Genomic DNA, 27,836 nt, shown 5'->3' with positions numbered 1-27,836 from the left:
TTATTATTATTATTACTATTACTATTTCTTTGTCTTAATATTTCTAATCCTTTTATCCTCCTTGAATGTTTCTTACCTCATAAGAGAATCCTTTGATAGTTATGTATGTTTGTTTGTGGAACAATTTTGTTTAGTTCTGTCTTTAGTTTATAGCTCTTTTGCATTAAAATTTCCCTAGATTGCCAAATTTAAATGAGAAACATATATTCACATTTATTTTTTTTATAATTTGATGAGTATCCTTTAAGCTGGATTTCAGATCAGTTTCCATAGTAACCATCTATGGTGTCATCAGCATTATGATTTCATTGTAGAATAAACTGGGTACAAAATATTCCTTTTAAAGAAGAAGGTTTTTTATAAAGCAATAATACAATGTTTGTGCTTGTACTTGAAAGTTGGAATTCATAGATTTTATATCCCTCTTTTTAAAAAAAAATGTCCTTGTGCACTATGCACAGAAATACATGTGTGTGTGTTCACACATATACACATATATACAATACTCACAAATTTCCAGTATAAAGGGAATGTATTGATAGGATTGATTATATTTGTTATCCACACACACACTCAGTTTATGACATGAACAAACAGAATGGATAAATGGCATAAAACTTTAACAAAAAGCTTACTTTTTTCATGACTACTAAATCAAATCAATCTCCTAATTTGCTTTGTTTTTTGAAAAGCCATTTGCAAATAACTATTGATACTGTATTTATTAAATTAACAGTGAAATTTTATTTCTTAACTTTTGGCTCTATTTCTACCCTGTCTCATAAACTGTTTATGAAACCAACTTCCTTTATCAAAGAGATTTGTTATCAGTTGATGATGTTGCATACGTGCTAATTTCTTTTAGATGTTATTGACATACAGCATAATATGTCAATATACAGCATTTTGGATAGTTATACTTTAATGCATGCCTCTTGGTTCATGGACATCACTGAACATTTTCATGCAACAATTGGACAACCCTTTGTCTTGGATAGTAGCAGGATTCCTGCCCTAGGCAGGGTGTTGGATTAGAAAAATCCACATCCCTTATAACTTTATCTATTTGTTTGTTTGTTTGTTTGTTTTATTTGGGAAATGTATATGACAACCTACTCGCTCACAGTGACTATTGGCAGCTTACAAGCAATAAAAACACAGTATAGAAAGTAAAATAAAATAAAAAATAAAGAACAATAAACCTACCAGCTCCCAGCAACAGCACACAATCAAATGAGCCATTTGATGGGCTCTGTCCACTCAGAGTTCTCCAAGCCTGCTGCCAATCTCAAGTCTTAAGGGCCTTACAAAAGAATGTCAAAGTGGGGGCCAATCTAATTTCTGAAGGGATGATATTCCAAAGGGAAGGAGAAGGATGGACAAGGCCCTTCTTCTGTGTCCTGCCATATGTACCTTCTTAGGGATGGAACTTGCAACATTCCTTGCCTTCCTGCTCTGGTGGGTCAGGTGGATGTGACTGGCAAGAGACAGTCCCTCAGATAACCCGGTCCCAAGCCAGGCTTTGAAGGTGACAACCAGCATCTTGAATTGCACCCAGAAGCAAATTGGCAACCAATGCAGCTCCCTCAGGAAAAGTGACATGTGCACGCCGAGGTCTGCACAAAACCTTTCAGGCTGCTCCATTTTGAACTAACTGGAGCTTCCAGATGCTTTTCAAGGGCATCCCCATGTAGAATGCATTGCAATAGTCAAGTCAGGAGGTGACTAAAGTGTGAGTGACCATGAATAGGGATTGTTGGTCCAGGAAAGGATGTAACTGGAACACAAGGTGCAGTTGCTCAAGGGCCCTCCTGACCATGACTGCCACCTGTTCCTCTAATAGGAGTCATGAGTCCAGGAGGACCCCCAGATTAGGCATTGAGTCTGTTTGGGGCAGTGCCACCCCATCCAAAACCAAAGTGGCAATCATCCATGGACTAAAGAACTCCAGAATCAGAGTCACTTAGTCTTGCCAGGGTTTAGTTTCAGCCCATTGCTCCCCATCCAGCCCCTAACAACCTCCAGGCATAGTGAGAAGGAGGTCACAGCATTACTTAACTCATGATGGGCTGAGATAGCTGAATATCATCAGCATATTGATGATATATCAATCCATGCTGATGGATGATCTCACCCAGCAGCTTCATATAGATATTAAACAGAAGCAGAGAGAGTACCAAGAGAGACCCCCACAAAGCAGTGGACAAGGGCTGGATTTCTCACCTCCTATCAACACCAGCTAAAGTCGGCCATAGAGGAAGGAAGTGAATCAGGACAGCACAGAGTCCCCCCCACTCTTAACTCTCAAAGCCTGTCCAGAAGGATACCATGGATAAGGGTATCCTTCTGGACCACCAAGAAGTCAAGTAGAGTAAGGATGGATGCACTACTACTTCCTGCTCCCACCAGAAATCATCAAAAAGCACGACCAATGCCATTTCCATTCCATATCCAGTCCTGAATACTGACTGGTAAGGTTCTAGAAAATTCGTTTCATCCAGAAACCTCTGGAGCACCTACTCAACAACCTTCCCCCAAAAGGGAAGATTTTAGACAAGTTGGAAATTATCCGACAGAGTGGAATCCAGCAGCTTCTTAAGAACAGAGAGGACAACAGTGTCCTTAAAATGCTAGGGCACTACTCTCTACTGCAGGGAAGCACCCACATGTCACTTCCCAGGAAGCTTTCACAAACCTGGAGGGGCATGGGTCTAAAACACAGATGCTTGCATGCATACTCCCTAAGAACCTGTACACTTCCTCAGGAGCAACAGAGTCAAACAATTCCCAGATAACAGGGCAGGATCTGCCCCAGGTCTCTCTACCACACTGGCATCAACTGGGAACGAAGCTGAGCAATTTTGTCTTCCAGAAAAATCAGCAAATTTCTCAGCAGGTGAACCTCTGTATCCTCCTTTATGATTCTGTAGTTCTAATTAGAGTTCATCATGCATATTTATTGATAACTCTCATAACTATTACTTCAAACCAGCTAGGATTCCTGAAATATAAATATTCATAATGCCTTGGCAAAGAGGCCACTATAATTTTTTTGTTGACAGTCAATTCTATTTTTCTAACATTGTGAAAATACCACAATAACCCCAAGGTTCTTGTTTTTGTCTGTGTTTTAACTTCCTAGGAAAACCAAATATACAGTACCATATATCTTTCTTGTCCAAAGACCATAATAATGATTTAATAAAGGTTTGATGGATACAGTTAGAAACAAGTATAGCATGAGGGCAATTCGGAAATAAACCTCCATTTGGTTATCAGTGACAGGCACTTGCAGATACAGAACTTTTATTATACACCTTAGAAAGCTACAACATTACATTACTTTTCAACATAACCACCATTCAAATTGAGGCACTTGTCATAACATCTTACAAGGTTTGAAATTCCTTAGTAGTAATCGCTCAGCACCAAATCTGGGCTATGGGGGGGGGGAATCAAAAACATCCCAATGGAACTGCTTCAAAAGTTCTTGTGTGAGTCTAGTGGTGCACAGGCTAGCATTATTGTGCACCAACACCACACCAGAAGTGGTGCCATAGAAAATCACACCAAATGTGAAGATGTCGAAAGGGTACTGCTAGTGAAATTACTATTAATTTATACAGCCAGTAAACATTTTAAAAACTACATTTCTATCATAAAAGAATTCTCAATTCCCTAGTTTCATTGCAGTAGTTTCACTGCAGTTTTTTCATCTGTTCTTAAGAATTAAGGTAATGTTTTCTAATTTGTGAAGTAATTCATCAATTATATTTTACATTTTAGATTTTAGCCTTTCACAAGTGTTTTACATTATAAATTCAGAATATGTTTTTCATCATATTCTCTTAAAGTGTAAAAATATATTGAAAATACAACATTGTAATGCTGGAACATTCCAATAAATTGTCAAATTTTTGAAATTGTAATTCAAATATTTACATTGATAAAAATATGGCCATTCAGCTGTAACCTGCAGTCACCTATGAGATATGAAATAACGATCTCTGAGAAAACGGCAACTGCTGTTATCTAACATGGATTATTTTGATTGGATTTTTTTTATTTTCAGGTAGCAATCTATAATGTGTAGAATTTATGCTTGTGGAACATTTTGTCAGGGACATGAAGTTGATGGATACATAGTTACACTTTTGGATAGCATCCATCTTTAGACACTAAACAAGCTTTTATTTTAAGAAGCTGTCACAAGAATATATCTTATGTCCAAAAGAAAAAGGCATGCTTATCTTCTGTTCATAGCAGTTATTGTATAATTGCAATAATTAGTTAAATATCAATTTAAATAGCTCAATATTTAAATATCTGGTGGTTTTCCTGTCACTTCTACGTTAATATGATTGTATAGGAATTTTGTCTGTTCTTGTCTCTGGTGTGGGACAAGATTCTTGGTTGCTGCTCCTTCCAGGTACTCTGGGTTTTATTGCCAATTTTATAGCTATTGTGAATATGAAGCCACCCAGAATCATGGAATCATGCAACCTAGAGTTTAATAAATAAGTAAGTACTGTATATTTTAAAGGTACCATTAAGTCCTGGAGTTCTGTTCAGTTTCAGTTCTTAAATTGCTTTTTTATTTTTATCTACTGTTACGGTTTAATTAAAAACATTTTTGTTGAACTTGAGCTTTTATAATATTCAAGTATTTTTCAAAGTTTTGCATGTCACATGTCTATTTACTATATAATAGTGGATAATATTTAACAAATCTCCATCATGTCCATCGCAGATACTTGTCTAGTTCTATCATGTTAGTAATAGTTCTCTTCTGTTGCTTTTTTTTTTTTTTTTTGCAATTGTTGGGCTGTTTTTGTATCATTTATGTTTTCTAGATTCTAGCATTTTTTTGAATACTCACAAGATTGTATATAGGCAGACATCACATGAAATGATGTGACAGCTTGGAGCTATACAGACAAACAGATCTGGCTACAACATGAAAGCATGAAAATAAATGGAAGTGAACTTAATACTTAATAGATCAGTCGTGAACTGCAATTTACTGGAGTTAAGAGAGAGGATGGAATGCATGACAAAATGATATGTAGATATGATTTGATATGTGATGATATCACTAAGGCAGAGCAAGTCCTTTCAAACTGATGCATTTTTCAAATACTAAGGGAGCACTAGTGAGTAACAAAGTGGCTTTTAATATTTAATGAGAATGAATTATTTTACTTCAACTCTATTAATCTTTTAATCCTTTTCACCTGGGTGGGGGGAGGTTCACCTGACAATATAGAGTAGGAAGATACAGAACATTTTTATGGTCTTGTTTTAAACTCATTAGATAATGCCATCACAAATGGTACAGTGTGTTCCATGACAAGTTAAATATAGTATCTGTAATAACAATGCTTACAACCCAGTAAAGGGACTGAGAAAGAAAGATGACCATTTTCTGTTTTATTCTTTATTTCCTCTTCATCTTTTGAGGATAAAAATGGGGATATATTTGAAACTGAAAATATTATTAAGTATAGTACACATTCTTATAAAATAGTCAAAAAGCAAATTTTGGTGATTTTTTTTAAATGAATATTGGAATGAAAATTATAACAATTTCTAAGGCTATTGCCAGATTGAGGAAATCTATTCCGTTCATGTTTTTTTCTGAAATAAATATATCAGAAGTATTAAATTTCCAAATTATGCAAATAGTTTCAGATAGCCACATGTACAGCATATCCACATGAAATTACTAAAGAATACCAATATTTAGTGCTACTTACACTTGACAAACAGGAAATATTTTTCTCAACCAAATAGGCATAAAATTAATTTTTGAGTTTTTTTCCATGGGTTTGGTGTCAGATTGCTTTCTTAGAGAAGTTAATTTAAGTCATTGACCTCAATTAAATTCTGAATATGTATTTAGGTTATAATAAACTACAGTTTATCTTGTTTCTTTAGTGGTATAATAAGAGCAGAAGACTATCTAGTAAGTTACATACATAATCAGGCACATAACCTTAAATCATGTACATGAATGAGTTATGATAGTTACATATGTTCTTATATATTTCAATTCTACTTTGATGGTCACTGTCATTATTCCTTATTTGTTACAGATGACTGGTATGAACAACTGTATCCTCTAATAGTTACACTGAACGACTGTATTGGAGAAGTGGTGACAAGGGCAAAGCAATCAATGTCTTTTGTTCTGCTTCAGGAGCTTGCATGTTGTTTGCCACAATGTTTAATGTTGACACTAAGAAGAGATATAGTCTTCAGTCAAGCAGTAGGTGTTTTCTTTTGATAATCCTTTGTTTTATTGAAAAATAATAAATGTAAATCATGTAAACTTTCATTGAACCAACTTTAAGGACAACAAAGAATATCTTCGTAACTCTGGAGCATCCTTCTTCAACTTGGTTTCATATCATTGTGTTGAATTACAACTCTCATTATCTTCAGTCAGCAAGTTTGTTGGAAAATTTGAAAATTGTAGTACAACACATCAAAAAGTTCAGTCTTTTCAATGACATGTTCCTTCTGCTCTCCATTGATAGTTCACTGTCCATTGATATATATAACCCTGAGTGCCTGCTTATGAGCTATACTCATTGGAAAAGTATTTTACTGGCAAAGTGTTAGTCATATGGAAAGCGTACCACATATTTCAGATATTCAGACACAAGATTGGTATTTATTATAAAATGCTCTTTTTTTGCCAATTCATCTGAATCTAATACTCACATTTTTATGGCTTTCTCTGGCTATGTTCTGCAATATTGAAAGTGTTTATTTACTTCAAGAAGCTCCCTTATTTCTTTTTCATGATGATTTATAAGCCAAATAAATAAATAGTGAACAAACAAATCACGTAAATAGTTACTTAGAGAAAACTACAGAGGACATTATTGTGCCAATAAGATTGAACACTTCAACCCTGCTAGAAAATGTAGCCACGTATAGAAATAATTTGTCTATAATATCTGCAACTTAGCCCTCCTGAAGGAATTATAAAAATTGTAAGTCACTTCAATAATTATATTCAATTATAATTTAATGGTCCATATTAAAATTATCATAAAATAACATTAAGGATTTAAAATGATTTTATAATAATTAGTTGTATTCCACTATCACTGTCTAAGCAAGGAACAGTTTGTTTTGTCTATATAGTCACAAATCCAAATGGCAGTGCTTATGCTATGTAAACATGAAGCTTTTCAGCCTATTCTCATCTCACAATAGCTGAGATCAGCTTTCAGCAGCATCATTGAAACCTGACACTTCAGATTTTATAAAACTGCCAATCTCGCAAAAGTGGTTCTTTGTTTAAAAATCACCTGTTTGTGCATTCCCAAAGAATTATCTTTTACTGTCACAGCAAGAGAAGCTTAGTTCCTAGCCAATAATAGTTTAAAGACAGCAACAACTGGAGAGACACGTAAGCCTAGTAGAAAGAAAGAAGTGCAAAATATGCCTGTTTACTTTCCTTTTTCTTTACTTTGAGGATTGATTACTATTATAATGCAATTATTTATTTATTTTGTTCATTAATTATATATAATGTATTATAATGTATTATTTTTAAATGAGAAAAAATTTCCATGGAAAGTATTATAAATTGATACTGAAAGATCTGAAGTCCTTGACCACAGAATAGCAGTGAAACAAAAAGAGTAGACAAAAGCTAAGCTCCTGTTGATGTGATAGAGAAGTCCATGTAGTATTTTTGGCAAGAATATGTACTAATCAGGTCCAATATTACTTTAATTATGGCCACTGAACTTATAAACAGCAACTGCTGGAAGTTTGCTTATTGGTCTGATTGATTTATATCCCTCCTTTATTTTATGCTTGAAAATAGACCAGCCAATAACAATACAACATACTTAAATATAGAATAATAAGGCTACCAAAATATATTTCAGTTCAAAGAAAGAATTTATCCAGTGCTTTGGCCCAGTGCTCAGGAGTTTTCCAAGGCATCTCAGAAGGCCAACATAGTTAAAGACATCTAAATTATAAATGTTTTTGAGGTCAGCCAGTATCAGTTGAAGGAAAAGAAAAATAAGTACTAGAGCCACAGCTCCTTTTTTGTTTGATTCATGGGCCCATGTTACTGTCAGCATGATGAAATAGGATCCTTGGCTGATTGATAGGATTGCTTTGATTTTCTAGGTCCAATCTGTATGCATAATTTACATAAAACTAAATTATGTCTGCTATAGGGTGTCTTTTATAGCTTTTGTTTTTTAATTTGGAAAAAGTGCATGTTTTCAATTATCAGTTGAAGAACGAAAAGTTACACATTAAATCAAAGCAGCATAAAAATAACTATATTTATAAGGAAATAAATAAAATGCACTTTTTAAAATGAGATTTGGCATCTAATATCCCTTCTGAAGCTCTGGATTGTAACTATTATAAGCCTCATTAGATATATTAATATGATCTGATATAAATTTGTTTTTAGACTTGTAGCCCCTTTTCTGAAAGTTCCAATTGGCATACATAGCACTCTTTTCTCCACCATCTTCATCATCAACATTCCCTCAAATAACAAACCTCTGCTACTTCTGGTGGAAAATTATTAACCCAAAGTTACCCAGTGAATTTCTATGGTTAAGAGTAGACATGAGCTTGTGATTTCTGGGCATGATTTTGAATGTAAGCATCAGGAAGATACCAACTTATGATTAATAAAAATTCAAGTACTTACCCTCTTTCTTGCCATATTCTTTCAAGACTAATTTGTATGGCAGTGAGCTACTGAGCCAGTGGTTCTGATTTGACTTATATAGTTATAATTATTATTATAATAATTATTATTATAACTTTTGACTGAAGCAATTAATATATTTATTTGTGTGGTTATTTTCATTAACCTAGCTTGCTGGATTGGTCTGTGGATTTATCATCAAGTTACACTCTGGTTTATGTGATCAAGGCTTCCTCCAGCAACTTCATACAGTGGGCCTAATTGTTCAGTATGAAGGACTTCTCAGTACATATAGTAAGTATGCACCTCAGATAACTGCATTTATCCATAAGACGTCTATGAAGGGTCAAATCTGAGATTTTTCCTAAAATTACATTTCTGCTTAGGACCCAGACCTGACCATTGACTTGGTTATGGCTCTTTGCATTGATTGCACTTTTGAATGTTGGGAGCAAGTTGGAGGTAGTACATCCATCCTTTTTGAGTTCTCAGTGGCTTTTGATATCAACAATCTTGGTATTCTTCTGAGATGGCTCTGGGAATGGTAGTCAGTGATATGATGTTGTATTGGTTTTCTTCCTTCTTCTACAACCGGTTCCAATTGCTGTTGATAGAAAAGAAAAGATCCAACCAGTGGCCCCTCATGTTTTACATCTACATGAAACCACTAAGGTCATCCAGTGGTTTAGAATGAGGTATCAACAGTATGCTGATGATATTCAGCTTTATATCTTTACCCCAAGCTACCCCAGTGATGCATGGAGGTTTTGTCTCAATGCCTAGAGACTGTGAGAGCTTAGATGGGGCACAACAGGTTTCAATTCAACCCAAGCAAGTTTGAGTGGTTCTGGGTTTTGGGAACTCCTACTTCCAAAGAGTTTCCTCTTTGGTTTTAGAATGGATGGCACCACCCAGAGAGAACTGGTGTACAATCTGGGGATTCTTCTGGACTGATGTCTCCTGTTAAACGAGCAGATGCAACTATGACTGAGAAGACCAACTACAACTTCAGGTTGTACATTATTTGTCCCTATTCCTCGATCAGAAGGAGACTGCTTATGGTCACTAATGCCTTTGTGACCTCCAGACTGCATTACTGCATTGCACTCTACAAGGTCTACTCTTATCATCAGTGGGAAAAATATTGAAGGAATCAAGATGTTCTATGGAAATAACATAGATCATGAAAATGAAATGAAAAAGATCATTAGAAATACTTAAGTATGCTTTAGACATCAAGCATACTGAAGTCAAGAAGGTTGATGGGGAACTCATCAAAAGAGGGAAGAAGATCTTAAAGTACAAACTCAGTAGTGGAAATCTATCAAAGCGATTAATACCTGAGCAATTCCAATCATTAGATATACAACTGGAATAATGGACTGGACTCAAGCTGATCTCAAAACCATGCATAGAAAGACCATAAAAATAATGACAACGAATCATGCCCTTCATCCATACAGCAATGTTGAGACTCTAGTTACCAAGGAACATAGATGGACGGGGAATGTTGGAATTAAACCAGACAGTTGAAGAAGAAAAAAAGTGCATTGGAAAAATATCTAACAAAGAGTGAAGATGCACTGGAGCTAGTACACCATGAAGATTTATTGAATCCCAAAGAGACCAAACTGGCTGCTGAAAAAAGAGCCCATAGGCTGATTCCAAAACAAAGGAATGACAAAGTAGCAATAATGGTGCATTGAAATATCTGCAAGAAATGCCATTTGCTTGTAAGCAAGAACTGGTGGATGAAAAAATAGATGATATAATAGAAAAGGAAGGAGCTGTGCTCTGGAACATTAGAATTCAAATAGACAAGCATCTGTCACACAACGCCACTTAACAATGGTTGATAAATAAGGTAAAAAAAAGTCTAGATAGTGGACATTGCAATACATTGCAAGAGAGCAGAAGAGAAGAGAAAGAAATGGAGAAAATCACAAAATATAAAGACTTCTAAATAGAAGTAGCATGGCTGTGGCAAAAGAAAACAAATATACTACCAATAGTAATGGGCTCCTTGGACCCAATCCCAAAATATCTGGAGCACCACTTGGTATTGATAAAATTGCCATCAGTCAATTGCAAAAATCAGCTTACATTCTGTGACGAGACCTTTAACTTCATCAAACAATATCTGTCAATCCCAGGTCCTTAGGAAGAATGCAATAGGTGGACAAAAATACCAAATCCAGTCTAAACATCTGTGTAACAAATCAGAATAAACAAAATTTCCATCTGTCAATTACAAAAGGCCCCATTACTTGGATCTGCAAATGTACTGTGCCAATGTGTTACAGTCTCCTAGACTGTTGGGAAGAACTTGATGCAAATGAAAGCCAGCATCAGAAAAAGAACTGCAGCTATATAATTTTACCTTGTTGTATATAATAATATCCTAAAACCCTGAATGGTGGCTTTTATGCAATAATGAAGAAAAAGATGAATTTATTCACAAAATGTGCTCATAGTGGGTTCACATAACATACCACACCAAATTAAACAAACCTTATTTATGGCTTCGTGTAATATGTCAACCTAGATTTAGGTTTGCATCTGTTTTTGTAAATAAATGTCCCAAATATATTGCTAGCATGTGGGGAAGTAGAAATATAAATAGAAGTTGTAAAACATAATAAATATCTAGAGACCTTTTAATGTGCAAATAAAGAAACCCATAATAAGCAAATAATTAAGGGGAAGAACTTTACCACTTTTTGTAAATACATGGTAAAAGTCGATATATAGAGTTGCTAGTCATATATATTTTGTTTTCTTTTTTATTTAAAATTATTTTTTCATTATAGGTGATGAAATTGGGATGCTAGAAGATATGGCTGTGGGAATATCAGACTTGCAAAAAGTCGTGTTTAAAATAACTGAAACTAAATCAGATGACCTATTGCCTGTTATAACTGGAAGACGGTACCTATTCTCTGTTCTTTAAAAAAAATTTAATTTGATGTGCAAAAAAAATTGAAAGGGAAGTTATGTGATGTTTAAGAAAGAGACAGAAATCAGAATGAACACCTTTTAAGGAAATTGCATGTCTCGTTAAGGAGAAAAACTCCTTTGATTTTAATTGTGTAATTTTATATTGTCAAAAATGGGAGAGAGGAGAATATGTGTCTTTATTTTTATATGCAAAAACTCAGCAACATGTTTTCTATGCTTGAATATAGGTGTTTCTTTGCTATCTAAAACCAAACCTGGTGTAAGCCCAACAAAAGATTAAGATTAGAGTACAGGTAAATGGAGCTTATCCATTACAGTCGCATGTTGCAATGGCTGTTAAGTAAACATCTCACTTAACCCCACATCGCTGCTTTTCCCTATGCAATTGTTAAACAAACATGCAGGTCATTAAGTGGAACACTGAGTGCTTCAGGAGTGAGGGAGGTCCTTGTACGCCTAGCATAGGCCCATGCTCATCTTCCTGGGCCTCCCAAGACTTCTCCCACCCCCTGAGGCACCCGGTGCTCTGTCCCCTGTCCTTCAGGGTCCCCCAAGTCTCGGCCTGCTCCCAACTGGCTATTCAGCCAGGCAAGGGAGCCTAAAGCTGGCCAGCAGAAGCAACTGGGCACATGATGGACAGTTAAAGCCTGTTGGCTGAGGCCTACTTCCCATCTGGCCACCCCAGAGACTTGCAGGACACAACCTGCTCCTCAGCCAGCTCCAGAGCCAAGCAGAACCCACCTTTTTGTTTTTTTGCAGAGAGTCCAGTCGATGCAATGTGAGGCCCAGCTTAGTTTTCTTGTAGAGGCTGCCGACTTCATGGCAATTTTGTGCTATTCTCCTAGCAAGTAGTACTTAAACTCCACCAACAAAGGAATCCTCCTTAAAAAACAGAACCTCCACAAACAAACTGAGAGGGGGTTGTAAGGTTGTTAGGTTACTTAATGGCTGTTACAGCATGCAACTGTAATGGACAAGCTCCATTACAGTCACATCTCGAGGACTACCTGTATTTTTCTAATCTTAATCTTCTGTTGGGCCTAACCTATGAGATATCATTGCTTTAATGTCTAAGTTAAAATACAACAGCATGCCAGAAATAAATTTCCTGCATTTTCAGAGTCAGTGACTCTGTGGCAAAGGAAGAAACACTAGATTTTGTTTTAGGCACATTTGCCAAGTGGAAGTAGAGTTCTTAATAAGCTTTATCATCATTACCAACTCAGGGTACAAAAAGTTGTGCAGAAAGTTTCTGCTAAGGAAATATCCTCATGGTGTGGAAAAATAGCATTGCCACCTTCTGTTAGTGGAGTTTCATTCATTTTTTTAAATGTTCTGCTTCTGAGGAAGCCATAATGTCTTGCATCCCATTCTATCCCATTCAAACTCCTGTAAAAGTAGCTAGGAAGGATTTAATCAGTGCAATTAAATATTGCAGAGTTCCCAAACTCTACAGTGCCACAACCTTATAAAATGATATATGACTTTTTGTGATTTCCTCCATGAATAAAATTAATGAGCTATTTCCCTTTGTTCTAGTGAATGAAGTGGCTAACAGTTTAGCAGGTGTCAGTTTAGCATTACGTGAGTTTCCTATCCCATTTATTATTCCCTGTACATAAGTTAGTATCCTGCTTGAACTCAATCCCAGCAGGAACACGTTCTGGCAGCTTTGTATGCACAAACCATGCAGGACTCTGACTTTGTGTGTGGTAGCTTTATGCCTCACAACACAGATTACTACTAGAACTTATTCCCCAAATGGTCGGGGACCTCTGCTGTAGATGCTACCACATACTTCTTATGGAAAGGGATAGAGATATAAACATGAGTTAATGCTGAAAAGATGTAGGGAGGGAAGAGACAAAATGGAAATATTTTTGGCTTTTTTTGTTTGGTTTTAAGTTTATGTTTCTTTCCTTCCTTGCCTTCAATTTCTGTTTCTTACTATATGTGGAAAATATGTTTGGTGACGTCGAATATAATAATAATGAAAACAATAATAACAATAATAACTAGGAACTTCTTATAACCTTGAAATTGCCAAATTTTTACAATTAAAGTTTCTTTGTTTACACAAATACTGTGGATAATAGATGAACTGTGTTGGTGCATCTATAAAGCGATGGCAGAAAGATTATACTGTAAAACCTCTACTGGCTACAATAAGTGGTGCAATTGTATTCATAATTCAAATTAGGAAATTCTGAGTGTCCTGGAATTTCTGCAAAAAAATAAAAATTAATTAATCTCGGTCATAAAAAAAATGATACTAGATATTACCAGATGATCTAATCAATACTTATAGGAAATAGTATTTAAAAATCCCATTATCACTGCCTAGTTCTGCAGCCTATAATCTGATGATTTCTTAGATTTTCAATTGAAAATAATCAAAGTGCACTTATGAGAAAGTGGGACTTTAAAATCAGTAATCTGAGTGTTTTCAAGGTCTGGTTTCTTGGCAAATAGAGAGAAATTTGAAATACTGACTTCATTTTTCTATTGTCTTCTTTGTCTGTATTCAAAATAATTTGAAACTCATTTCAGTTTCTGAAGTTATATAAAATATATTACTGCACTGGGCTCTAGGTGCCCTCAAGGAAGTAAACATGTTTGTTTATACATTTGTTTATAATTTCTTTCCTGTGTTCTATAAATGGACACTAGCTCATACATATGCTAATACATCCTTAAAATGTTTTTCTAAATTATTTATAGAGTGTAGACACATTGCAACCTTGTGCTTTCTATAGTGCTGGATACCTTTCTAAGTGTTTATTATAGTATTTTGCAGATGTACAACAGAGAATTTTTTTTCTATATTTGATTTTTTAAAAACAGGGATTTTAATAATAATTATTCCCTTGGCACCTACATTTTATCTTTTCTAAGTTTGTAGGAGGGAGCAACCTTTTTTCTCATAATTTTTACTGGATTTAGTTTTTCATCTCACTATATTTGATTCTGCATAGAGACCTTGAATTATAGTCATTCATTTAATACCATTCAAAGTTACAATGAACTGAAATAATGACTTATGACCGTTTGCCACACTTACAACCATTGCAGTGCCCCATAATCATGTGATCAAAATTTGGACGCTTGGCAACTGGCTTGCATTTATGACAGTTGTAATGTTCCAGGGTAATGTGATCAGCTTTTGCAACTTTCTGAGAAGCAAAGTCAATGAGAAAGCCGGATTCACTTAACAGCCATGTTACTAATTTAATAACTGAAGTGATTCGCTTAACGACTGGCAAGAAAGATTGTAAAATGGGGCAAAATTCACTTAACAATTTCATCTTGCTTAGCAACCAAAATTTGGGGATCAATTGTGGTTGTAGGTCGAGGACTAACAGTACTGTAAACAATGTGATGGTAGCTCCAGTAATTAGAAGAAGCACTATATAATATTTTAATTTTAATATTTTATTAGAGGTATTTTTAACTTATTTATTTACTGAGCTTATCTAATAATTGTTTCTAAGCCGGATAAGTGTTCTGAATTACAGACCAATTTGTTTTATAAATGTGGATACTAAAACATTAATTGCTCTGTTGGCTGGAAGCCTTCAGGCTGGATTTATGGAACCATCAGAAGATTAATAGTACTGGGCTGTTAATTGAGGCAATAGGTAGAAAATATTTTGATCTATGATATAATATGAACCCTCAGCTATCCCTTTTCAAAATCATTTGTGACCTTTACTCCTTTTATTTAAAACTCTTATATGCTACCCATTCCTTTAATGGATCTGCAGTAAAAACATAATAAGCCAATAATAATAAAAACAAGAAATCTTAAATACCGAAAAACAAATCGGGCAGTGCTTAATATTCAAAAAGTAAATTGTTAAAGGAGCTGAGTTAATAAATATAGATTTAGTCCCTTTTAAAATGTAACAAGGCATAATCTATACTGAGTTCAACAACATGGAATGTATCATGGAAAAAGCAAAGTTAATTGGTAATGTCAAACACATCCAGCAGGCACCTTATTTACAATCTAAGAGTACAAAATGAATATGCAGGAGTAGATGATTCTGTAAATAGCTTGGAGCTAAGCAAGGAAAGGTTTTATATGTGAATTTCTTAAATTAGGTCCAGCAATCAGCAATCAGTGAAGCTGTTTCAATACTGGTTATGTTGAATCTCTGAAAGCATTATCAGTTACAAATGCTGCCTCATTCTGAACAATGTTTGGACTATCTTCAAGGATTGATCCACAGAGCGTTTTATGATAATGCAATTACCATATAAAGTCACCAAGCCAAGTATTTTGTCTCTAAGTAGGGATGTCCTTGATTTATTACCAACATCACCCAATCTTGTTACAGATATTTTGGGGCTATACACTACGCTGTACAATGTTGAATCCACAAAGTCACATAGACTGCAAATCTGTTTGTTAAAGCAGCTTGCAAATCTTCCAAACCCTGAAGTTCATTCTTTGAACTGAAACAATTCTATTTTGTTGACACTAATAGTTAGCTTATTCCTCCATATCCACTCTTTATAATTTGAAGACATTCAGAGGTTCTAGAATTGTACAAGCTCACAAGAAAGGGGAAATGTGGCTAAGTAACATAAGGTTATTAATGACAAAGTGAGGCGTAAGAGCGTTAATGACAAAATGAGTGAAGCAATATAAGTAAAACAGTGATTCCAAACTATAGCTTCCTTAAGTGATCCTGGAAGTTATCATGTCAAATGGTATCAAAAGCTGCCAAGAGATTCAGAAATGCCAATAAGATTGCACTACCCATTTCTCTCTCCTCATTCATTAGAGAAACCAAGCTGTCTTGTATGTAACAGGAAACTTTCTTTGCAATATGGAACTATTAACAGTCTGGAAATAATTATTCCAGACCCTTCACTAAAGTTCTAATAGCTTTATTGTTGTCTCCTTGATGTGACATTCTCTAAAACACAAATGTTTACAGTTTGGATTTTCCCTATAATTACATTTTGATATGAAATCTACAGAAAAGTTGGTATGCCTGTACAACAATTACTTTACTATATAAAGTGGTACATTTTCTTTTGGAGTCTATCTTTAGAATCTAATAAATAAGCATTTTCTACATTTATTAATAGTTAATTGTTAAATCTAACCAATAAATAAATATAGAGCATTAAGAGTTATGGATCTTTATTTGTGAGGGATTGCCAAGAAAATTATCCAGCTTTGGAAAGATTCATATTCAATAAAGCAGTTAGAAAATGGTCAAATGTTTGTGAACTCTTGATATATTGCCAAGTTTGCTTTTTTGTCACTATTTTCTTTTATCTATTACACTTTCAAATGCTGCATCTGCTTCTGATACCTCATTTTCAACCCTGATGTCCTAAAGAAAAAAAAAGATTGTAGATGGTCAATTTCAGAAGGATCATTAGAGTTTTAGGCAATTATGCTCCAAATATTAAAATATTTATTATTGTTTATGGAAGGAACTGCAACATCAAATGTATAGAAATATATGGTTATGATTAATTCTGATTGATTTTAATAAAGAATATGCGAAATAGTTAGCATTTAAAAAGGCTTGTAAACTGAGCAATACAGTTACATATGACATAACCAGAAATGTGCCCAGCTGGTACCAACCGAGGCAAAGTGGCAGTTGTCGTTCAGGAATCTCTATTAGCCTTTGGGGGCTACACTCTCTAAGCTTCTGGAAGTAAGACTTTTTCTGAGATTGGTTTGCGGGATCAGTTGGGAGTCTTGCTGCTTTTCTATCTAGAGGCCATCTCAGGACTGAGAGTAGAAAAAAAATGAAACTTTGACTTGGTTTTGCCAAGTATATAGATTTGTTGTTATAGAAATGACTAGTTATATACTAAGGTGTAAAAGTAAAAAATTGATGCTGGAATGTTGTTATCTTCTACTGTGCTAAAAAGAGTCAGACGTCAACACTTTTTTTTCTTTCTTCCCTTGTATCTCATATTTTCTTTCCCTCTTCTCTTTTTCCTCCCTTAATTTTCTATTTTTATTTTTCCTCCCTTAATTTTCTATTTTTATTTTTCTTTGTATTTTAGATATTGATGAAACAATAAAAGTCATTAAGTGGAAAAAACATATCTGGTCTATGGAAAAGCATTTTCTCCAAGTTAAGAATAGCCCTGATCCTTTTGCATTTTGCAAATCCCTGAAAACTTAGCTTTAGCCTGAGAACTGGGCCAGAGCACTAGATCTAGAATGAAATGATTTAAATAAGAATAAGCTGTGCTAGGCTTTAGTTCTTCTGTATTGCATGTTTGTATGTTGTTTTTAATTTGTCTCGTTTAAGCCTTTAAGATTATGGACATTAACTATAAATGTTCGATCTCAAGGCTCTTTTGCTTCCACATAAGAAATAACAGATACTCCATTGCAAATTTCTCTATTGAAATTATTAAAAATGTCAGTATAATCAACATTGTAACTTCCAACTCTTCTGTATTTCTTTCTGAGGGATGTTGAGAGTTTTGGTAGATTTTACAAATATGCTTTTTTAATTGAAAAAGATTCTTCATTTATGAAAACATCCCATTTTTAAATATAGATTTTTGTTGCTTACCAGCCTAGGAGTAAACAGACTGAAAATATAGTTATTTTAAAAAAGTGAAACAACTCAAAATTTAGTTTTGTCTTTTTTGTTTTCATAGGGACCATTATGTAATAGAAATAAAGCTTCCAGAAAAGATGTTTGAATTGCTTCCTCAAGAGATTAAAGATGGGAAACTGCTCTATGTCTACCCAGTCCTCTTTAATGTTGGAATCAATGAACAACAAACCCTTGCAGAAAGGTAATTCATCAGGGTTATGTGTTGTTTTATATAGGAATAGAAAAAAATACCCATAGAGTTAGCATCCCATGAGATGATTAAATAATTGATTATGATAACACCTAGAGAAGATATAACAAAGTAAGGAGAAATGATAAATTCGTTCTGTTCATATCTGTATAAATTGTACATGATTAACAGCTGAATCTATAGGCAGCTTGGAACACACTGCTTTTTTACAGGAACTATACAGTTTGAAACTCAAAAAATGCACAGAAAATATATATGTATTTTGAATATATATATTCAAAAATTATGCATATTTAAAAAACATAAAATTGTATATATTAGGAAATGAAGATTGGAAAATAGCTACAAAGAGTGCAGATCAGGGATTTTCTATTCATAAATACATTAAAATAGTGACACAAATACACAATTGAGAAAATATAATTTGAATAAAGCAAACTAAATATTTATCCATCTCTACCAGGAAGCCACTGGCTAGATAGTTGTACAGGCACTATTTCATTTTTCAGAACATCCCATCCCATGAAAGGATCATCCTTGTTGTCAGGAACTTTGATGCATGTTTATGACTGGAGTAATCAAAGTCATATGAGAGAGAAAAAAGGACCATCTTTTTTTTCTATTCTTTTTTTTATTGAAAAATTTATGAACTTTTTACAATAAAATACCTCCCCCCCTCCCACCCCCCATGACCCTCCCCCCTCCTTCCCAGAGCTGAATACAGGGTTAAAAAAAAACATACAAGTTAAATGAACATCAATCAACTATACGTACATCCAAAAAATTTAAAGTACTTTAACTCCAATACATAGAAACAACAAGTCCAACCATAACATAACAATAAAAAAAAGAAAAATACCCACTTTAAACTATAAATTATTCAAAAGCTAAATAATACTTTCTAATCCCATATTTATTCTGTACAAAATTTACCCATCTTTTCCACACCAAGATATCTTTCTCTTGTGAATGGTCTTTCAGATAAGCCGAAATTTTTGCCATTTCTGATAAATAAGAAACTTTTAAAAACTATTCTTCTATAGTAGGCAAGGAATCTTTCTTCCAATATTGCCCAATCAATAACCTTGCCGCCGTGATAAAATTCAACATTAAAATAATCTCTTTGCCATCACAATCTTCAATAATACCTAACAAAAATAATTGTGGTGTAAATTTTATCCTTCTATTAAAAATCTTCTGAATGTTCCACCAAATCTTAATCCAAAAAGCCTTTATATTTCTACATGACCACCAGATATGGTAGTACATTGCATCCAAACAACCACATCTCCAACATTTGGGCTGTACATTCGGATACATACGAGACATCTTTTGTGGATCAAGGTGCCACCTTTAAAACATTTTATAAAAATTTTCTCGTAAATTTTGAGCTTGGGTGAACTTAACATTCCTCACCCAAATTACCTCCCATGTATCTAATAAAATCGGCTCTTCAAAATTTTGAGCCCATTTAACCATACAATCTTTAACTAATTCTGTTTCTGAATCCAATTCCACTAGAGCATTATAAACTCTTTTTATATGAGTTTGACTTTGATCTTTAATTTGTTTCATCAAATTCACATCTTCCATAGTAAAACCCACTTTTTGATCTATACTCCATCTTTCTAATAATTGCCTATACTGGAACCAATAATAAATAATATTTTCTTGCATTAATTCCTCCATAGATTTTAATTGCCAATTATTCCCTTCCCACTTAAGCAATTGTTTGTAAGAAATCCTATCCATTTTCACTCCTTTCCTTATCCCCTCTATTGCATGCCTAGGAATTCCCCACAACGGTATTCCAAAATTTAATCTATAATATTTCTTCCAGACACGCAATAAAGCAATTCTTAAAACATGGGACTTAAAAACCCTATCCACCTTTTTATTATAAATTAAATACACATGCCATCCAAATAATAAATCCCATCCCTCCCAAAAAAGTATATTTGAATTTGTTAAGTTAACCCAATCACTAATCAACGTTAAAACCACCGCATCATAATACAATTTCAAATTCGGCACCTTGAGTCCTCCTCTCTCTCGAACATCTTGTATAATTTTAAGCTTAACTCTTGGTTTTTTCCCAGCCCAAATGAATCTATTAATACCCTTCTGCCATTCTTCTAAATTTACCTCTTTCTTTAAGATAGGTATCATTTGAAACAAAAAAAGAAATTTTGGCAGAACATTCATTTTAACTGAAGCAATTCTCCCTAACAAAGATAATTGCAATTTTTTCCAATCATTCAAATCCTTCTGCATTTTAAGCCATAACATTTCATAATTGTTTTTATACAGTTTTACATTAGAAGCAGTTATATAAACTGTTGAGTCCGTGGCGGGAAGCAGACACGAGAAGCAGTTGAAGTTCTCAGTTTTCTTTATTCTGCGTTCAGCTTACAAGTAGATGGCTTCAGCAGCTCCCAAAACCTCCCAACTTCTTATATAGACATTTCCCGGGTAAATGCGATACTTTTCCCGCGCCAGCACCCGCGCATGCGCACGGCGCTGGCGACAGCCTGTCTGGTCCCGGGCAGCTTTGCACCTGCCCGGGACTGCCTGCAAACGCCCGAGCCGTTTGCAAGGCTCGGGACATAACACCCCTTTCCCCCGGGCTAAAACTACTACCAACATATAATCATTTATTTTATGCAGTGTTCTGCTTCTCAGTGCTCCTATCGTTACCTGGCTTTTGTTTAGCCAGCAATGTTATGTAATCCTCTAAGTATTTAGGAGACTTCTTTGCTCTCTGTGACCTTCTCAGCTCTGGGTTACTAGCATGAGTTCCCTGACTGGAGGGAGATGTGAGCCTGTTCTCCTTATTTTGCCTTGGTGCCTTCCAAGGACTGTGCCCCGCTGCCTGGCCTGCTTGCTCGCCCACCGGGCTCGTCAGGCCAGGGCTTCTGTCACTTTGTGACCTGGTTGACCTGCCTAGCTGTAGACCCTCGGGCCCCTTGAAGTGATAGCCACTGCTGGGCGTCTCTGTTGAACCTCCTAGGTCCATCCAAGACCTGTCAGGAGGCTGTCCATTCCCTGAACCCCGTTCTGTGTCCGGGCTTGTGTGGGTTTCTGTACTTTCCCAAAACTCAGTTACTCCCTGATTTGGGCTAGAGGTGTTGTAGTCGGGACTTGGTTCCTCGACCACCTCCCTGTATGTTTGACCCCCTGTAGGATTTGGGGTAAGGTCAGGCCAACCTTGGGAATTGTGTGCCAGCTCTCTTGCGGGGAATGATTTGTTGGGATGCCCCCGGGTATCCTCCGTGACTGGAGTGCTGTGTGATGTGTGTGGAAAGTGAGTATGCCCCCGGGGTGACTCCCTGGCTGGAGTAGGCGTGGATGCCTGGTAATTAGGTAGGCTCATAGAATTCTTGTTCGGAGCTCTCGCGGAACCCTGGGATGGGCCGTTTGTAGCTCCATCAGTGGAGATGGGCAGCAGCTCGTGCCCTTCCCTTTGCTCCAAAGGGTCCCCCTCCCCCCCTGGAAAAGACCCAGGAGTCTCATCTGAAAAGTCCCGCCGAGGGCGGAGTTGGTCGATGTGCCGACGCAGGACACGACCGTTGTCCAGGGCTACCTCGTAGGAGAGAGGACCTGTGACCCTGGAAATAGAAGCGGGGACCCATGTATGACCAGGCCCGTAATTGCGAGCCCAAACCGGGGCACCCACAAGTAGTTGTCTAGGTGCCCTAGGATGTGAGGTAGATGAAGGCAGTCTGTCCGGATGCAACCGGTCAAGTCTAGTAGTAAGTTGACGCCCCCAACGAAGTTCAGCTGGGCTTCTCCCTGTAGAAGTGGACGGTGTGGTGCGATAAGAAAGGAGAAAGTCAGCCAACCTGTGATGCCAGTCCCCGTAGGTGAGTCTTTTCAATGCGTCCTTTGTGATGCGCACCATACGTTCAGCCATACCGTTGGTGGACGGGTGGAAGGGTGCAGACGTGGCATGACGAATCATGTTTGCCTGTAAGAAAGCTTGGAATTCGGAGGAAGTGAATTGAGGGCCGTTGTCGGACACAATGACATCTGGCAGCCCGTGTGCAGCAAAAATCCCCCTCAGTACCTGAATAGTCTTTGCAGTGGTGGTGGATGAGACAGGTACAACCTCAAGCCATTTCGAATGGCTGTCAACAAGGACCAAGAAGAACTGGCCCTGAAAGGGTCCAGCGTAGTCAATGTGCACCCTAGACCATGGGGACTGTGTTTCCTCCCATCTATGCACGGGAGCTTGGGGCATCTCTGGGCGAGATCGTTGGCACAGGTGGCATGCATGCACCTTAGCCTCAATATCTTTATCTAAACCAGGCCACCACAAGTGGCTGCGCGCAAGAGCCTTCATACGAACAATGCCAGGATGACTCTCGTGGAGGGATTCTAAGACCCTAGTCCTCATTGAGGTGGGAATGACAACTCTGTTCCCCCAAAGCAGACAACCCTGAGAAAGGGACAGCTCGTTCCTTTTGGACCAGAAACTCTGAAATTCAGGACTAGGGCAGTGCTCAGGCCAACCAGACAAAACCCAGGAACGGACACGTGAAAGTGTGTGATCTGTACCTGATTTAGCGGCAACATCCCTGGCACTCAGAGGGAGCTCGGGCAAGGCTTGGATTGATAGAATGTTGACAGCTGGCGCAGGGTCAGCTTCTACTACTGGCAGAGGCAATCTACTGAGGCCATCAGCATGGCCCATTTCTTTCCCAGGCTTGTGGAGTAAGGAAAAATCATATGCAGACAAAAAAATAGACCACCTAAGCATTCTAGGGGAAATGATTTGGGGAGTCTGCTTACGTGTGGTAAACAGTCCCAGCAGAGGCTTATGGTCAGTGAAGACCGTGAAATGCCTGCCATATAGAAAATCATGGAATTTTTTAATTCCAGCAACAACAGCCAGAGCCTCCCTGTCTATCTGAGCGTAGTTGCGCTCAGCAGAAGACAATGTTCTGGAGTAATATGCAACAGGAACCTGAGTTCCATCAGACCTGAGGTGGCTCAGGACAGCTCCAACCCCGTAAGGGGACGCATCACAAGCGATGCACACAGGAAGGGACTCGTTGAAATGTGCAAGTACACTGTTAGAAGTGAGCAAAGCCTTGACTTTGTTAAAACAACCCTCATGTGTTTGTGACCACTGCCACACTGCTTGCTTGTCTAGTAGCCTGTGAAGAGGCTCAGCTACACTAGCTTTTTGTGGAAGAAAAGAATTGTAGAAATTCAGGAGGCCCAGGAAGGCCTGAAGTTCGGCCTTGGACTTTGGCCTAGGTGCTTCTAAAATAGCAGTCAGTTTGGATTCAGCAGGGTGAATCCCAGCAGCATCAATTTTGAACCCCAGAAATTCAGTAGAAGGCACCCCAATCATGCATTTGTCTTTTTTGAGCTTGAGGCCTGATTTCCTGAATCTTAACAGAACAGCTCTTAGCCTTTCAGCTAGAATGTGTGTGGAGTCTCCTGCAATTAAGACATCATCAAAGTAGGGGCAAACCCCCGGTATGCCCCGCAGTGTGTTTTCCATTACGCTTTGGAAAATCCCAGGAGCGACATTCACTCCAAACTGCAGCCTTTTTACCTTAAAGGCTCCCCTGTGGGTCACAATGGTCTGAGCTATAGCAGCATCATCATCAACAGGCAGCTGTTGATACGCTTGAGCTAGGTCAAGCTTTGCAAAAACGCGCCCCCCCTTGAGGGAGGCCAGAATATGACTGACCACAGGAACAGGATAGGCATGTTGCTGCAATGCCTTATTAAGAGTGCATTTGTAGTCAGCACAAATGCGAATGTCCCCAGTTGCCTTTAGAGGCGTGACAATGGGGGTCTCCCAAGGGCTGGAATCAACAGGTTCTAGGATTCCCTGTTGGATCAGTTTGTCTAACTCAGTGTCAATTTTACTCTTTAAAGCAAAAGGGACCCTTCTTGCTTTAATTCTAATGGGAGTGACAGTGGGGTCTAGCTTTAAGGACACAGGGGTCCTTTGAATGTGCCCAGCTGGGGGCTGAAAACATCTGCAAATTCTTTGCAGACTTCCTGTAGGTCGAGTGTTTGTAAACTGTTGAGTCCTGTGACGTGTATCCCCAGGGCCTCAAACCAATCGAGTCCTATGAGACTCGTTCGTTCACCCCCTACTACTAATAAGTCTAGTGGACCTTCAAAACTCTTGTATTGCACGTTAAGGGTGGCCTCCCCCTTAACACACACTCTTGAATTTTGAAAATCTGTTAACACAATGTCAGAAGGCCTTAACTTGGCCTGAGTTCCACTACCGGAACAAATCTTCCTAAATGTATGCAAGGAGATAATTGAAAAGGCAGACCCTGTGTCTAGTTCCATAGATAATGGAACCCTTGTAGCTTCACCTTGAGTGACAGCTTTTTCTTAATGGGCTTGTGTGTGCCTGTCCTAAGGATGCTTCTTCGCGAAGCGCAAAACCCTACCCTATTCTGGCTGGGGAATCTGTACCTTTCAGGCGCAGTTCTTCCTGAGGTTGTACCTTTCGTCGGCCCAGACACACAGCTGCAATGTGTCCTTGTTTGCCGCATGCCCGGCAGGTAGCGGAGCGGAACTTGCAGTCGGTTCTCCTGTGGCGACCTCCACAGCCGATGCACTTGAGCGGAGCTGAAGAGCTTCCCTTCTGTTTTTCTTCCTTCGTGGGGTGGAGACGGTCGACTTCCTCGTCCGGATCCTCCTCGGAGTTTCTTTGGACGTCTTCCTGGTGCACGGATGCAAACTCTGGACTGTTTCTGATCGGCCGCATGTTCTTGACATCGCCGCCTGCTGCTTCTTCTGCGGTGACTTCCCTTAAGGCATCTTGGTAGGACAATTCTTCTTTAGCGAAAAGTCTCTGTTGTAGATCTCGATGCCTTAACCCGCACACGAATCGGTCCCTCAGTCGTTCTTCGAGGTCTTTGAACTCGCAGTGCTTGGCGGCCTTCCGTAATGCGGCGATGAATTCTTTGGCCGACTCACCGGGCCGTTGATCCCTCTGCTCGAAGGTGTGGCGCCATGCGATGACGGACATCTTGGGGTGGAAGTGCTCCTTCAGTAGCTTCTTCAGATCTGCGTAGCTTACAGACTCTACTGGAACAGGTGCTGCAAGGTTTTCTGCGATGTCGAAGGCGTCTTGGCCGCAAACACAAAGCAGGGTGGCAGCCTTCAAGCTCTCTTCCTTCACTTGGTTTGCCTTGAAGTAGTTCTCCACCCTGGCTACGTATGACTCCCACCGCTCTGGATGTGAGATGTCGAATTCCGAAAGCCTTCCGATTTTTGCCATCTTCAGGAGACGGGTCTATCAGCCAGCCTACCCCCGAATGCGCACTGGATTGGCGGGTAGCTGCCGAGTCGACGCCGTTCCGCCGCTCAGGACTCACTTGGGTAAGCTTACACTTCTTCCTTTCCAGGCGGTGTAAGGCAATCCCATCCTCGTCGCCAGTGTTGAGTCCGTGGCGGGAAGCAGATACGAGAAGCAGTTGAAGTTCTCAGTTTTCTTTATTCTGCGTTCAGCTTACAAGTAGATGGCTTCAGCAGCTCCCAAAACCTCCCAACTTCTTATATAGACATTTCCCGGGTAAATGCGATACTTTTCCCGCGCCAGCACCCGCGCATGCGCACGGCGCTGGCGACAGCCTGTCTGGTCCCGGGCAGCTTTGCACCTGCCCGGGACTGCCTGCAAACGCCCGAGCCGTTTGCAAGGCTCGGGACATAACATAAACCATCTTAATATTCTCTCTGAACAGCAGTTCTGGGCCTAACAGTTCCTCTTTGTGTCTCAGAAACTGGTTAGTCAGCTACAGTGTATCTGAACAGATTTTCCAATTTTTAGTTCCAAATAAATGTTGATATCTTCAGTTAAATATAGAGAGCTTGTAGGCCAATCCACTTAACCTCTTCAACTTGCCGTTCCAAGATTATAATTAAAACAAATATTTTATAATCAAAAATTTAAAGCAAAAGTACTATAAACTGTTAAGATACACATAATTCCACCAGAAATCAAACAATTCTTTTTAAAAAAATCAAGACTTATTCATCAGAGGGAGAATTGTAACAGCCTTTCCCCCAAAACTTGGTAACAAAGCCAAGGCTTAGCAATTTTTTAAAGATCCACAGGGATTTAGTCATCCAAATTTCCAATGAGAAGCTATTCCAGAGAAGGACAGAGCCAAAAAGATGATTCATACATTGCACATAATGTATGTTCTATTATTATATCGACAATAGTGAACATTTGAAGAAATAACCATTAATAATGTCTATATAATAGACCTATGATGGATTAGATTGATCCAATTAAAATGATTTTTAGCTATTTAGACATTTATTAAGTGCACATATTATGAAAATTTTAATACTTCTGAAATTAGTATTTGTTCATGTTCAGCTTAATTCAATATTTTAAATGCTCTTAGAGAATCAAGGTGCATAATAGAAAATAATAGAATAACCTAGTTATAGTTGTAATATGCTAAGAAAAAAATTATCTTATGTGAAAATAAATGTCAGAATTGTCAATCCTACATAGTAATAGTGAAATTAAGATTTTCAATACAGAATAAAGCTGAATAAAGTTAGGATTAGAGTGCATTTTTGAGGCAATGCATTAGGATAAAACAAAACAAAACAAAGAATACTTTTATATGCATAAAATGGCTTTTATAGGATATGGTCAAATCCTCTGACTCTACTCTGTGCTCTGCCAAAGAATTTAAAGATCTTTAATTTAAAGATCTTCCTCATCCATGTCAGCACTGGGCTTCACCTGATATAAATTGAATGATTTCTCCATCATTTGATGCTTCCATAGAAAATTACTTAGAATAGCACCTAGAACTACATGCTGACCCACCTCACTTTCACTCTTAATTCAAAAGAAGATGGCTAGGAATAGACAGAATTTTGCAATAAATAAATAATATCAGGGAAGCCTTCATTTTCAATTAGATCCTTATTGACTGAAAAAAATCCTAGGTACTTCAAGAGAATATATTTCTATATCTGTAATGCATGAGATGTGCCATCATATAAAATAATGAAATTATTTTAAATTAAACTCAGTAATGTGCTTAACAACTATAACTGTCTGATTTATTCTCTTGTTTAGTCACTCATAGAATATTTGTTATTGCTATTGGGCAGGAAAAAATAATGATATAGTCAGACTAATTCTCCCTTGGTTTGAGAAAGACAGTCTGATATCACATGTACTTCAAGTCAGCAGCAATCAAGAGGAGATAAAGGGCTTTTTCAGTGTGGCTTCATTTGATAGAATCTTGACCAAAAAACCCTCTATAAAACAATATAGATAATATTTGTAATGCCTAGAGATTAGCCTACCATTGGATGAAACTGGCAGAAGTACTGCAAATTGGAGCTTTATTTTCATCAA

The 27,836-nt window shown here is 37.4% G+C and overlaps 1 protein-coding gene across 13 annotated transcripts in view; it reads left to right on the top strand.

The window, feature by feature from the left end:
* INPP4B (inositol polyphosphate-4-phosphatase type II B) overlaps window positions 1–27,836 on the top strand; it is a 291,651-nt gene that overhangs the window by 220,449 nt on the left and 43,366 nt on the right. For all 13 annotated transcript variants that reach the window (XM_039338942.1, XM_039338941.1, XM_039338936.1 and 10 more), the window contains 4 exons: window positions 6,096–6,268; window positions 8,872–8,995; window positions 11,512–11,629; window positions 18,311–18,451. In XM_039338942.1, coding sequence (XP_039194876.1) covers window positions 6,096–6,268; window positions 8,872–8,995; window positions 11,512–11,629; window positions 18,311–18,451 — 556 coding nt within the window. The remainder of the gene's footprint in view (window positions 1–6,095; window positions 6,269–8,871; window positions 8,996–11,511; window positions 11,630–18,310; window positions 18,452–27,836) is intronic.

The sequence above is a fragment of the Crotalus tigris genome, unplaced genomic scaffold (assembly GCF_016545835.1).
Source record: "Crotalus tigris isolate CLP2741 ecotype Arizona unplaced genomic scaffold, ASM1654583v1 scf7180000017725.2566008, whole genome shotgun sequence".
In the NCBI taxonomy this organism is placed as follows: domain Eukaryota; kingdom Metazoa; phylum Chordata; class Lepidosauria; order Squamata; family Viperidae; genus Crotalus; species Crotalus tigris.
This window is presented reverse-complemented; position numbering and strand designations above follow the sequence as displayed.